This window comes from Mobula hypostoma, chromosome 1 (genome assembly GCF_963921235.1).
Source record: "Mobula hypostoma chromosome 1, sMobHyp1.1, whole genome shotgun sequence".
Taxonomy (NCBI): domain Eukaryota; kingdom Metazoa; phylum Chordata; class Chondrichthyes; order Myliobatiformes; family Myliobatidae; genus Mobula; species Mobula hypostoma.
This window is the reverse complement of record NC_086097.1, coordinates 105,179,123-105,193,816: the sequence shown is the minus strand read 5'-3', so window position 1 is coordinate 105,193,816 and position 14,694 is coordinate 105,179,123. Positions and strand designations below refer to the sequence as shown.

Genomic DNA, 14,694 nt, shown 5'->3' with positions numbered 1-14,694 from the left:
GAGTATAAACAATATTTAACAGTGTGCGAATATTATAAAAAGAGTAACGACCTTTAATAAAACCCGTTTGGTCTTCCGAAATAATAAAAGGAAGTACTTTTTCTAATCTATTTGCTAATAACTTAAAAAAACTTTAGAATCAACATTTAATAAAGATATTGGTCTATAAGATGCACATTGAGCAGGATCTTTATCCTTCTTTAATATTAGAGAGATTGACACTCTATTGAAAGATTCAGGAAGTTTACCAAGTTTTAATGAAGCCTCAAAAACCCTACAGAACCAAGGGATTAATGAAGGAGCGAAACATTTATAAAATTCTACGGTAAACCCATCAGGGCCAGGAGCTTTCCCCAAATTCATAGAGAAAATAACAGTCTTAATCTCATCCGTGATAATGGGAGTATCTAACATAGAGGACATATCCTGTGAAATCTCAGGGAAGTCTAGATTATCTAAAAAATCATTCATATATTTAGAATCTCGAGGAGACTCTGATTGATATAAGGAAGAATAAAAATCACAGAAGGTTTGATTAATCCCCACATGATCAAGTATCAGTCGGTCATTTTGGTTATAAATCTGATTAATTTGAGATTTAGCATAATTAGACTTCAGTTGATTAGCCAACAGTTTGCCAATTTTGTCACTGTGTACATAAAATTCACTTCTTGTTTTCTTTAATTGGTTTACAATCGAGGACGAAAGTAATAAACTGTGTTCCATTTGAAGTTCAGTTCTTTATTTATATAACTCCTCAGAAGGAGCTATAACATATTTCTTATCAATTTCCTTAATCTTGTCCACAATTACCAACTCCTCCTGCTTCAGCTTCTTCCTCAAAGCAGCAGAATACGAGATAATCTGACCACGAATATAAGTTTTAAAAGTATCCCAAAGAATGTTCACAGAAATATCCTCTGTATAGTTAATTGTAAAAAAAAGATCAATCTGTTCATTCATAAAGTTAACAAAGTCCGAGTCCTGAAGCAACAGCGAATTAAAACGCCATTGTCTATTATTTTGTGTATTGGCCAGAATTTTAATAGAAAGCTTAAGTGGAGCATGATCCGAAATGTTTATAGAGTCATAATCACATTTAATCACTGAAGAAATAAGACGAGAATCGATAAAGAAATAATCAATTCTTGAGTAGGAATGGTGAACATGTGAAAAAAAAGAAAAATCTTTTTCCTGAGGATGCAAAAAACGCCAAATGTCCGTCGACCCAGAATCAGAAAGGAATGAATTAATCAAAGTTGCAGATTTATTAGGTAAGGTCCGTAGAGGAGCCGAACGGTCCAAAGCTGGAGATAAACAGGTATTAAGATCTCCGCCCCAGATCAATGAAAACTCATTCAAATTCGGGAACTGATTGAATAATGATTTATAAAATTCCGGACAGTCCATATTAGGAGCATAAACATTAACCAAAACTACCTTTTTATTAAATAGTAGACCACTAACCAATAGAAATCTACCATTCGGATCAGAAATAATATCATGTTGTATAAAAGTAACTGAGGAGTCTATAAAAATAGAGACGCCTCGAATTTTAGCAGTGGAATTTGAATGAAACTGTTGTCCCTTCCAGAATTTAAAAAAACGTAGTCTGTCCCCCCTCCGCACATGGGTCTCTTGTAAAAATAAAATTTGTGCTTTAAGTCTCCGGAACACTTTAAAAACTTTTTTCCTTTTAATAGGATGATTAAGACCATTGGTATTCCAGGAGACAAAATTAATAATAGACTCCATAAACCCTAAAGTCAACCCGCAACAAGGAGGATTGACAATAGGCTCGACCCACGAACCCGGAAAGGGAACAGAACAGATAAGAGATACCGGGAAGAAGAACGCAACCAATACTTCAATAATGTACATAGCCCAAGAAGAAAGAAACTAAAACGTGAAGCCCCTCCCACCACCCCCCACCCCATGACCCCAAGGCTAAATCTAACGCAGACCAGCCCGAAAGAAGCAAGCACTAAAACTACCCCCATGATTTCCGGTATACGCTCCCTAAAAAAAGTGTAAATGTAAAAAAGATCAGCTAATTATAAAACAGTAAAAGAATAAAAAAAAAGGTAACTCAATTAAAACAAACACATAATATAACGAGTAAAAGCCAGAAAATATAAAAAAAACTGCAACAAACCCCAGACCCATGAGTAAACAAAACAAAAAAAATGAGATTATTAACATAAACTAGTTATGAAAACCTACAGAACAAAGTAGATTTAAAAAACTACAAAATTTAAGGCCACAAAGGAAATACGTAAAATGACGGTGAGGAAATAACCACCCAGAATCCCCTGGGAAAAAGAAAGCAATGACGCAGTTAAAAAGAAAATTTAGCAACCATATTAAATAATCAGAAATAAACTTTTCTGCCCATATAGGGCAAAAAAAAAATTAAGACTGACAAATTCACAACCTCCGATCAACGGAGATAGTTAAAAATTACGATTAAGATGTTGAAGGTGAAAATTGATCCAGATAACTCTGGGCATCCGATGGAGATTCAAAAAAACGGAGGGCTCCATCCAACGTACGAATCCTTAAATGTGCAGGGTAAAGCAGCGCTGGTTTTAAATCCATCTTGTAGAGTTCCAACATCACAGATCTGTAACGAACCCGTTGATCCCGGATTGGTTTACTGAAATCCTCCACGAATTGGAACTTAAGATCCAGAAAATCAATGTAACCTTTAGATCGAACGAAACGAAACAGTTTCTCCTTATCTTGAAAGTAATGAAAATGTAAAATGACATGTCGAGGTTTATCTGACTTAGGCGAGTATGATGGAACTCTGTGAACACGATCCAATAACGGTGGTTGGTCAGGAAATACAGTAGGAAATGCATCTTTTAAAAGTTGAGAAAAATACTTCATAGGGTTATCAGATTCAACAGCTTCACGCACCCCAATCATTCGAAGATTCTGCCGTCGCATTCTGGATTCTAAGTCAGAGTTTTTGAAGGTCAGAAAGTCGAGTTTCTTCTTCATTACATTAATTGTTTCTTCGATTTTCTCCATCTTGAGCTCACTTTGTTGCGTGGATTTTTGAAGATCAGATATAGCCGACTGATGTTCCGTAATAGATATTTGTATCTTCTCGATTGAATCGGCAATTTTCTGGAAACTAATTGAAATTTCCTCACGAATCAGCTCCGTAATAGAGGTTGAAATTTCCCTTTGAATTAGCTCCGATATAGCTTTCAAAGTCACCGGTGGTTCAGTCGGAGGGAAATCGGTACCTTTCGGTCTACCCGGAGGTTTGCCGTCCTTCCCGTTTTTTCCATTCTTAGACATAGCAGACCTTAAAAACATCCGATTATCGAAGAGCCCAATTTGTTTCAAAGTATTGTAAAAGTCGATGCCTTAATGGTTAATTAAAATATAGCTGATCATAAGAATAAAAACTCAGAGGTAATGGAGCGAGTCAAGAACGCGACTTCACTCCATGAGCACTACCGGAAGTCCCCCAGTAAAACTCCAATCATCCGATACCCTTGCAAATTTGGTGCCAGACTACCAGACCAGCATATTTTTCAGATTGTGGAATTAATTTCCAAACACACTTTTAATTCCCTTTTTTTTTGTACATATTACAGTTAGTATATTTTTTCTGGGGGAAACATGTGAGCTTAGAGACATTAAGGTAGTGGTCACCAACCGGTCGATCTTTGAGACTTTCCCAGTAGATCCCGAAAAAAATGGAAAAAAAAAATAAATACACAAATACTGTTGTAATGTGAGCATTATAAAAATAAGTAATACCAATTAGGATAATGGTAATATAGTAATACTCCGGCTACTGAAAGCTGTTTGTAAAGACAGATTGTTTCGGGTTGCGGGGTTTTAATTCCGTTCTTTTTGCCCAGTGCGCATGTGTATAGCTCCCCGCCATGCACCATAGTGGAAAAGACCAGAAGTAAAACCTCGCAACATGGAAGCAAACTCTCTTTACAAACAGCTTTCCATAGCCACATAGCTACAGAATTGCTAGATTGCCATTATCCTAATTTGTATTAACTTATCTTTATAATGTTCACATTACAACACTTCTCCCCCTTTAAATTCCAACACTCCCCAAATGTAAATAACTGGGAAACAAAAAACAGTGCGTACCTCTGAAACTTATACTAGTGTCTCAGTAACAGCTTACCAATACAAAACACCTGAAAAACGTGGCAGATTCAACATTCAGTCTAACAAAGGAAACTGTCCATTCAAATATTCAATCTGTCAGGAGGTTTTCGAGGGCACTGTGCTGCAATGGATGACAATTATGAAATCTAACTACAGGAGCTGTTTTACTGACAGACACCTCACAGACTGTCTCAGACTGTAGCTATGTCTGTAGTTATGAGCCAAATTCCAGGGAACTAGCAGAAAGTATTCAGCCCCAGTCATCACACTGAGTGCAACAGTCAATTTTTATTCATTTATTTTTCGTGTTGAAATAAAATTAAATAATGGAACATAGAATTAAAGGCGTAATGTGAGCATTATAAAAATAAGTAATACTAATTAAGATAATTGTAATATAGCAATACTCCAGCTACTGAAAGCTGTTTGTAAAGAGAGATTGTTTCTGGGTTGCGGGGTTTTACTTCTGGTCTTTTCTGCCTGGTGTGCATGCGTGTGACTAAACGATTTAGTAGGTCGATCCTGCCTTTCACTAAGGCCGAGGTAGGGGATCTTGGGCTTAAAAAGGTTGGTGACCACTACATTAAGGGATACAAGACCCCAGTGTGTGTTAGCAGTGAGGAGGATGCTAAGAGGATGCAGGGTGACTTGGATAGGTTGGGTGAGTGGGCAAACTCATGGCAGATGCAATTTAATGTGGATAAATGTGAAGTTATCCACTTTGGTGGCAAAAATAGGAAAACAGATTATTATCTGAATGGTGGCCGATTAGGAAAAGGGGAGGTGCAACGAGACCTGGGTGTCATTATACACCAGTCATTGAAAGTGGGCATGCAGGTACAGCAGGCGGTGAAAAAGGCGAACGGTATGCTGGCATTTATAGCGAGAGGATTCGAGTACAGGAGCAGGGAGGTACTACTGCAGTTGTACAAGGCCTTGGTGAGACCACACCTGGAGTATTGTGTGCAGTTTTGGTCCCCTAATCTGAGGAAAGACATCTTTGCCATAGAGGGAGTACAAAGAAGGTTCACCAGATTGATTCCTGGGATGGCAGGTCTTTCATATGAAGAAAGACTGGATGAACTGGGCTTGTACTCGTTGGAATTTAGAAGATTGAGGGGGGATCTGATTGAAACGTATAAGATCCTAAAGGGATTGGACAGGCTAGATGCAGGAAGATTGTTCCCGATGTTGGGGAGGTCTAGAACGAGGGGTCACAGTTTGAGGATAGAGGGGAAGCCTTTTAGGACCGAGGTTAGGAAAAACTTCTTCACACAGAGAGTGGTGAATCTGTGGAATTCTCTGCCACAGCAAACTGTTGAGGCCAGTTCATTAGCTATGTTTAAAAGGAAGTTAGATATGGCCCTTGTGGCTACAGGGGTCAGGGGGTATGGAGGGAAGGCTGGGTTCTGAGTTGGATGATCAGCCATGATCATAATAAATGGCGGTGCAGGCTCGAAGGGCCGAATGGCCTACTCCTGCACCTATTTTCTATGTTTCTATGTAACTGAGGGGGAGCAGGGTTCCTAGTGTATTTACAAGGGGCCTCAGAATATGATCCCTGGAATTTACAGGGAGTGTGGGAATGGGGTCCTGGTGAGTTTACAAGGAGCATTGGAATGGACTCTCAGTGCTTACAGTGACTTTGAGTTTCCAGTTAATGTGAGAATAGGGTCCTGTTGCATTTACAGTGAGTGCAGCAATGGGGCCTCAGTGTTTACTGGGAGTATGGGAATGGGATTTATGTATTTACAGGAAGTGTGCGAATAGGCTTCCTGTGTTAAGCTGTGATTTCAGGATACTGCTCTGTTTACAGGGATTTTGGGAGTAGGGGCTTGGTGAATTTCTAGGGAGTGTGACCGTGGTGAGCCGATTGAAAGCATTTAGGCTGTAGTGTTTTAAAGCACGGAAGCAGACCCTTTGGCCCAACTCATTCTTTGTGACCGACTTTGCAGAATCACTGAGCAGAGGCAAGTTATTCGACACATTGCCTCTGCTCCACCATTTGATCATTATAGATTTTCCCTCTCAACCCCAGTTTCCTGCCTTTTCCCCATGTCCTTTGATGCTCTTACTAATGAAGAACCTATCAACCTCCACTTTAAGTGCACCCAATGTCTTGGCCTCCACAACTATATGTGGCAATGAATTCCACAGATTCACCATCCTCTGAATAAAGAAATTGCTACTCATTTCTGTTCTAAAGGGATGTCCTGTACTGAGGCTGTGCTCTCTGGCCCTAGACGTTCTCCCTATTGGAAACATCCTCTCCACGTCCACTCTGTCTCGGCTTTTCAACATTCAATAGGTTTCAATGAGATTCCCCGCCCCCCCAGTTCTTCTAAAAATCCAGTGAGTTCAGGCCCAGGGCCATCAAACACTCCTCACGTGTTAACACTTTCATTTTTGGGATCATTCTTGTGAATCTCCTCTGAACTGTCTCCAATGCCAGCACATCATTTCTTAGATGCAGGGCCTAAAGCTGCTCCCAATACTCCAAATACAGTCTGACCAGTGCCTTATAAACCCTTAGGGTTACGTCCTTGCTTTTATATTCTAGTCCTCTCGAAGTGAATGCTAATAATACACTTGCCTTCCTCACTGCTAACTCAACCTGCAAGTAAACATTTAGGGAATCCTGTATGAGGGCTGTCAAGTCTCTTTGCACCTCTGATTTCTGAATTTGCTTCCTATTTAGAAAATAGTCTATGCTTGTATTCCTTTACCAAAGTGCATTACCGTACACATTCCTACACTACATTCCATCTGCTGCCACTTTGCAACCTGTCAGTCCATTTGCAGACTCCCTGCTTCCTCAACATCATCTGGCCTCCACCTATCTTCATATTGTCTGCAAACTTGGTCATAAAACCATCATTTTTGTCATCCAGATAACTGACACGTGATGTGAAAAAAAAGCTGTTCTAACACTGACTCCTGCAGAACACCACTAGCCACTGGTAGCCAACCAGAAAAGGCACCCTTTATTGCCAATTTTTGCCTCCTGCCTGGCAGCCCATCGTTAGTATCTTTACTATGGCTTCTTGTTTAGCAGCCTCATGTGAGGCAGAACTTTGACTCAGTTTCCCAGGACCCAGATTCACTTGATGGGAATCATCTTCTGAGGTTGGTGGAGAGGGAAGAGTTCATCAGCACAAATCCAAAACCCCTACCCACACACTCTGTGAATTTTTGGTGCCCGATCCCACCCCTCCCAGCAAGACAGGTTACATTTGGAGCATCGCTTCTAAACCACACTTCTCCATCGTGAGGAATGAGCAGCTCTCCTCAGAAGGGGCATCACATACCCAACACGTATGCGGTTGAAAGAGTTCTCCCTTCCCTGCCCATGATGCTGAGACCAGGATCTGCTCCCGATCCAGACACTCCTAGAATCCTTCCCATTCACCTCATTCTCACACAATTCTCAGGAATCTCCACTGCCACTTCACATTAAGGTCAGTTTTGCATCACCCTGAGAACGCAGAGCGCCCTCCCCATTCTTCATTTTGCCAGTGGCCCACCACCGTTCCCCTACCGCCTTGCCCTTAAGAAAAGCCCCTCACCCCATACCACTTTACGCCAACCTCTGTTCCTGTGGGAGGAGCTTTCAGAGCCATGGGCCCGCCCTGCCAGCACTCACAGACACCCCAGTACAGCACCACACTTACTGGCACACTGTCAGTAAATCTGGAATAGAGCACTTACAAGCTTGTCCCATTTGCCTGCATGTAATGCAGGGGCTCCCAGCCTGGGGTTCACAGACTCCTTGCTTAATGGTATTGGGCCGTGACATATAAAAGGCTGAGAACCCCTGGTCTAAACTTTTCTGTGCTGTATAACTCTATGACTCTATGTGTTAGTTGTCATTTTCATGGCTTCTCCATTTTACTACTGAATGATTGTACAGCTGCCTCTTCTCTCACTGAATAGTCTTCCTTCCTCCCAACACACAATTGAAATTGTAGTCTTCCCTTCTCACTGATACCTCAAGCTCTTTTCCACATCCACAGCAGGAGTGAGTGCCATTGCTATGACAAAGGAAAAAGTGCTAGACGAACTCAAAGGTCTTAAGGTGGATAAGCCACCTGGACCAGACGGACTTCGTCCCAGAGTCGTGAGAGAGGTTGCTGTAGAGATAATGGATGCATTGGTCATGATTTTTCAGGAATCACTTGATTCTAGCATGGTCCCGGAGGACTGGAAAATTGCAAATATCACTCTCTTCTTCAAGAAGAGAGGAAGACAAAAGAAATTAAATTATTGGCCAATTAGCCTAACCTCAGTGGTTGGGAACGTGTTGGAGTCCATTATTAAGGATGACGTTTCAAGAGAACTCAGAGACTAATGATAAAATAAATCAGTCAGTATGGTTTCTGTTGGGTCAAACAATGTTTTTGCCAAAACCTAATGAAATTGAAATTTTAATTCAAAACGGGAAAATTAAAAAATTTATTTCTTGTATGTATAATTTGATTCAAGAACAGACAATTAAACAAGGAACCCATAAGTCAAAGCAAAAATGGGAAGCAGATTTGAATATTAATATTGATGAAACAAATTGGTCAATACAATAAATGTTGGACTTAGATTAGTACAATATAATTTTTTTACACCAATTATATATTACACCACAAAAAATAAATAGATTAAATTCAAATCTATCTGATAAATGCTTTCGGTGTAATCAAGAAATAGGTACTTTTTTACATTCTACTTGGTCTTGTTTTAAAATTCTACCCTTTTGGATAAATTTAAGAGTCTTATTGGAACAAATTACTGGAACTCAACTTCCACATAACCCTGTATTATTTCTATTAGGTGATATTGAAGGGATAAAACCGAAACTTAAATTGAATAAATATCAGAAAGAATTTATAAAAATTGCATTGGCAGTAGCTAAGAAGACTATAGCAGTTACTTGGAAATCTGATTCGTATTTAAGTATGGATCGTTGGAATAATGAAATGGCTAGTTCTACTCCACTCGAAAAAATTACTTATAATTTAAGAGATAAATATGTAACATTTTTGAATATTTGGCGCCCTTATTTACAAAAGATAGGATGACATATTTAAGTGCTCCGATAAAGACCTTGGTCCCTTGGGGAAAGTAACGAATAATTATACCAAATTTATTTTGAATCCCATGGAGCATGTGGAAACCTTCCAACACCCAGGCAGCTCTTTTCTTTTTTCTCTCTTTCTTTCTTTTTAGGTAGGACTATATATATGGGGGGGGGAGGGTTAAGGGGAGGGGGGAGGGTAGATTTTATCTTTTCATGTATTCTTTTTGAAAACTCAATAAAAATTATATTACAAAAAAGTATGGTTTCTGTGAGGGGAAATCTTGTCTGACAAATCAATTGGAGTTCTTGGAGAAGTAACAAGCAGGGTGGAAGGGTGGATGGACAAAGGAGAGGCAGTGGATGTCATTTACTTGGATTTTCAGAAGGGATTTGATAAAATGCCACACATGCGGCTGCTTAACAAGATAGAATCTTATGGTATTACAGGAAAGATACTGGCATGGATAAGGGAATGGCTGACTGGCAGGAGGCAGCAAGTGGGAATAAAAGGGACTTTTTCTGGTTGGCTGCCAGTGACTAGTTGTGTCCTTCGGGTCAGTATTGGGACCACTACTTTTCACATTGTTTGTCAGTGATCTGGATATTGGAACTGATGGCTCTGTGGCAAAGTTTGCGGATGATACGAAGATAGGAAGAGGGGTAGGTAGTGCTGAGGAAGCAATGCAGTTGCGGCAGGACTTGGACAAATTGGAAGAATGGGCAAAAAAGTGGCAGATGGAATACAGTGTTGGGAAATGTATGATAATGCAATTTTGTAAAAGGAACGATAGTGCGGACTATTATCTAAATGGGGAGAAGGTTCAAACATCAGAGTTGCAGAGGGACTTCGGAGTCCTCGCGCAGGACTCCCAGAAGGTTAATTTACAGGTTGTTTCTGTGGTAAGGAAGGTAAATGCAATGTTGGCATTTATTTCAAGGGGAATAGAATATAAAAGCAAGGAGATAATGCTGAGCCTTTATAAGACACTAGTCAGACTGCACTTGGAGTACATAGAACATAGAATAGTACAGCACAGTACAGGCCCTTCGGCCCACAATGTTGAGCCGACCCTCAAACCCTGCCTCCCATATAAGCCCCCACCTTAGATTCCTCCATATACCTGTCTAGTAGTCAACTTAAACTTCACTAGTGTATCTGCCTCCCACTGACTCAGGCAGTGCATTCCATGCACCAACCACTCTCTGAGTAAAAAATCTTCCTCTAATATCCCCCTTGAACTTCCCACCTCTTACCTTAAAGCCATGTCCTCTTGTATTGAGCAGTGGTGCCCTGGGGAAGAGGTGCTGGCTATCCACTCTATCTATTCCTCTTGTTATCTTGTACACCTCTATCATGTCTCCTGTCATCTTCCTCCTCTCCAAAGAGTAAAGCCCTAGCTCCCTTAATCTCTGATCATAATGCATACTCTGTAAACCAGGCAGCACCCTGGTAAATCTCCTCTGTACCCTTTCCAATGCTTCCACATCCTTCCTATATTGAGGCGACCAGAACTGGACGCAGTAGTGTGGCCTAACCAGAGTTTTATAGAGCTGCATCATTACATCGCGACTCATAAACTCTATCCCTCGACTTCGGCTAACACCCCATAAGCTTTCTTAACTACTCTATCTACCTGTGAGGCACTTGCAGGCATCTGTGGACATGTACTCCCAGATCCCTATGCTCCTCCACACTACCAAGTATCCTGCCATTTACTTTGTACTCTGCCTTGGAGTTTGTCCTTACAAAGTGTACCACCTCACACTTCTCCGGGTTGAACTCCATCTGCCACTTCTCAGCCCACTTCTGCATCCTATCAATGTCTCTCTGCAATCTATGACAATCCTCTACACCATCTACAACACCACCAATCTTTGTGTCGTCTGCAAACTTGCCGACCTACCCCCATATCCAGGTTGTTAATAAAAATCACGAAAAGTAGAGGTCCCAGAACAGATCTTTGTGGGACACCACTGGTCACAATCCTCCAATCTGAATGTACTCCCTCCACCACAAATCCATATAGATCACATCCACTGCACTACCCTCATCTATATGCCTGGTTACCTCCTCAAAGAACTCTATCAGGCTTGTTAGACACGATCTGCCCTTCACAAAGCCATGCTGACTGTCCCTGATCAGACCATGATACTCTAAATGCCCAGAGATCCTATCTCTAAGAATCTTTTCCAACAGCTTTCCCACCACAGACGTAAGGCTCACTGGTCTATAATTACCCGGAGTATCCCTACTACCTTTTTTGAACAAGGGGACAATATTTGCCTCCCTCCAATCCTCTGGTACCATTCCCGTGGACAACAAGGACATAAAGATCCCAGCCAGAGGCTCAGCAATCTCTTCCCTCGCCTCGTGGAGCAGCCTGGGGAATATTTTGTCAGGCCCCGGGGACTTAGCCATCCTAATGTATTTTAACAACTCCAACAACTCCTCTCCCTTAATATCAACATGCTCCAGAACATCAACCTCACTCATATTGTCCTCACCATCATCAAGTGCCCTCTCATTGGTGAATACTGAAGAGAGGTATTCATTGAGGACCTCGCTCACTTGCACAGCCTCCAGGCACATCTTCCCATCTTTATCTCTAATCGGTCCTACCTTCACTCCTGTCATCCTTTTTTTCTTCACATAATTGAAGAATGCCTTGGGGTTTTCCTTTACCCTACTCGCCAAGGCCTTCTCATGCCCCCTTCTTGTTCTTCTCAGCCTCTTCTTAAGCTCCTTTCTTGCTTCCCTATATTCCTCAATAGACCCATCTGATCCTTGCCTCCTAACCCTCATGTATACTGCCTTCCTCCACCTGACTAGATTTTCCACCTCACTTGTCACTCATGGTTCCTTCACCCTACCATTCTTTATCTTCCTCACCAGGACAAATTTATCCCTAACATCCTGCAAGAGATCTGTAAACATCGACCACATGTCCATAGTACATTTCCCTGCAAAAACATCATTCCAATTCACACCTGCAAGTTCTAGCCTTATAGCCTCATAATTTGCCCTTCCCCAATTAAAAATTTTCCTTTCCTCACTGACCCATGATAATGCTAAAGGCCAGGGAGCGGTGGTCACTGTCCCCCAGATGCTCACCCACTGAGAGATCTGTGACCTGACCTGGTTCATTACCTAGTACTAGATCTAGTATGGCATTCCCCCAGGTTGGCCTGTCCACATACTGTGACAGGAATCCGTCCTGGACACACTTAACAAACTCTGCCCCATCTAAACCCTTGGAACTAATCAGGTGCCAATCAATATTAGGGAAGTTAAAGTCACCCATGATAACAACCCTGTTATTTTTGCACCTTTCCAAAATCTGCCTCCCAATCTGCTCTATATCTCTGCTGCCATCAGGGGGCCTATAGAATACCCCCAATAGAGTAACTGCTCCCTTCCTGTTCCTGACTTCCACCCATACTGACTCAAAAGAGTATTGTCAACAGTTCTGGGCCTCATGTCTCAAAAAGGATGTCATTGGATAGAGTCCAGAAGAGGTTCACGAGTATGATTCTGAGAATGAAGGGGTTAACATCTGAGGAGCGTTTGGCAGCTTTGGGCCTGTTCTCACTGGAATTTAGAAGAATGCATGGGGATTTCATTGAAGCCTACCAAACGTTGAAAGGACTCGATAGGGTGAATGTGTTTCCTGTGGTGGGCGTATCCAGAGCAAGAGGGCACAGCCTCAAAATTGAGAGGTGACCCTTTAGAAGAGATAAGGAGGAATTTTTTTAGCCAGAGAGTAGTAAATCTGTGGAATGCTCTGCTACAGACTGTGGTGGAGGCCAAGTCCCTGGGTATGTTTACAGCGGAAGTTGATAGTTTCTTGATCGGTCAGGACATCGTAGGATATGGCAAGAAGGCAGGTGTATGGGGTTGGGTGGGATCCGAGATCAGCCATGAGCAGACTCGATGGGCTGAATGGCCTAATTCTGCTCCTATGTGTTATTGTCCTATAGTCCCAGTAAGCTTTCATAGTTTGGGAAACTGTGACAGTGTGGATTTGATGGGAACAGTGGTGTGCCCAGCTGGAGAATTCTGTGACTAGTTGGTACAGATAGAATAATAGAACAATGCACCGCAGATGCTGGCCCTTTAGCTGAATAAGTCTATGCCAATTTGTGGTGATAAGCCATTTTGTCGTAATTTTCTGCATTTGGCCCATGTACCTCAGCCCCACTCCTCTATGTACGTATCCCAGTGCTGCTTTGATTTCTTGAGTTCCTCTGGCAGCTCCCTCAAGAAATTCACCACCCTCTGTGGAAAAAGTTGCCCTTCAGGCCCCTTTTAAATCTTACCCTCATCCTGAGAGTATGCCCTGTAGTTTTGAACTCCTACATTCAGGTAAAGACTTGCTATGCTCTTTATCTGTGCCTGTTGTAATTTTAAACACTTCTATTACGTCGACCCCTAATCTCTCATATTCCAAGGAATAAAGACCCAGCCTGGCCTTCCTCTCCCTATAACTCAAGCTCTTTAGTCCTGGCAACATCCTCAGCAGATCTAAGTCTTGTGTTATACTCCACTGTTCTCAGACCAACAAGCAACTGGATATGTTTGAATGTCATGGTCCACGGGCAGTCAGTTGTCTGGCAACGGCTCAGGAGGGAGCTCGCAGGCTGCTGCTGGTTGGCTCGTATGACTGCACCATCAGCGTTCGTGATGCCAGGAACGGATTACTGCTCAGGACCCTGGAAGGACACACAAAGACAGTCTTGTGCATGAAGGTATGGCTGGAGGGTCCAAGAGAGGTTGCAGAGGAGCGTAGCTTGTATATGTACAGGACAGTGTATCTCTGTGTATGTGTGTGGAGGGCAGGGTTGGGTGTGTGGGTTGAAAGCATGTATGTTTGGGTTGGGAGCATGTGTGTGTAGTGACATGTGAGGCAGTGGAGCAGGTTCAGAGCTTGAGGATTCATGGGGGGAGACTGGTAGGGTGAGTACAGAGAGTGAAAGTTGAGTTTGAATGACAATGCAGTGGGGATGTTGGGGTTTAGTGGTGGGGGATGTATGCTGGTAGTGAGGAGAGAGAGGTACTGACATTTGTTGTGTGTTTCCAGGTGATAAACGACTTGGTTTTCAGTGGATCCAGTGACCAATCTGTACATGCTCACAACATCCATGTAAGTATAGAAACATAGAAAATAGGTGCAGGAGTAGGCCATTCGGCCCTTCGAGCCTGCACCGCCATTTATTATGATCATGGCTGATCATACAACTCAGAACCCCGCCCCAGCCTTCCCTCCATACCCCCGACCCCCGTAGCCACAAGGGCCATATCTAACTCCCTCTTAAATATAGCCAGTGAACTGGCCTCAACTGTTTCCTGTGGCAGAGAATTCCACAGATTCACCACTCTCTGTGTGAAGAAGTTTTTCCTAATCTCGGTCCTAAAAGGCTTCCCCTCTATCCTCAAACTGTGGCCCCTCGTTCTGGACTTCCCCAACATCGGAAAC

General features: G+C 42.2%; 1 protein-coding gene across 3 annotated transcripts in view; it reads left to right on the top strand.

Moving 5' to 3' along the window:
- Nucleotides 1-14,694, top strand: part of znf106a (zinc finger protein 106a) — a 138,005-nt gene that overhangs the window by 109,775 nt on the left and 13,536 nt on the right. For all 3 annotated transcript variants that reach the window (XM_063054475.1, XM_063054487.1, XM_063054483.1), the window contains 2 exons: nt 13,775-13,966; nt 14,299-14,361. In XM_063054475.1, coding sequence (XP_062910545.1) covers nt 13,775-13,966; nt 14,299-14,361 — 255 coding nt within the window. The remainder of the gene's footprint in view (nt 1-13,774; nt 13,967-14,298; nt 14,362-14,694) is intronic.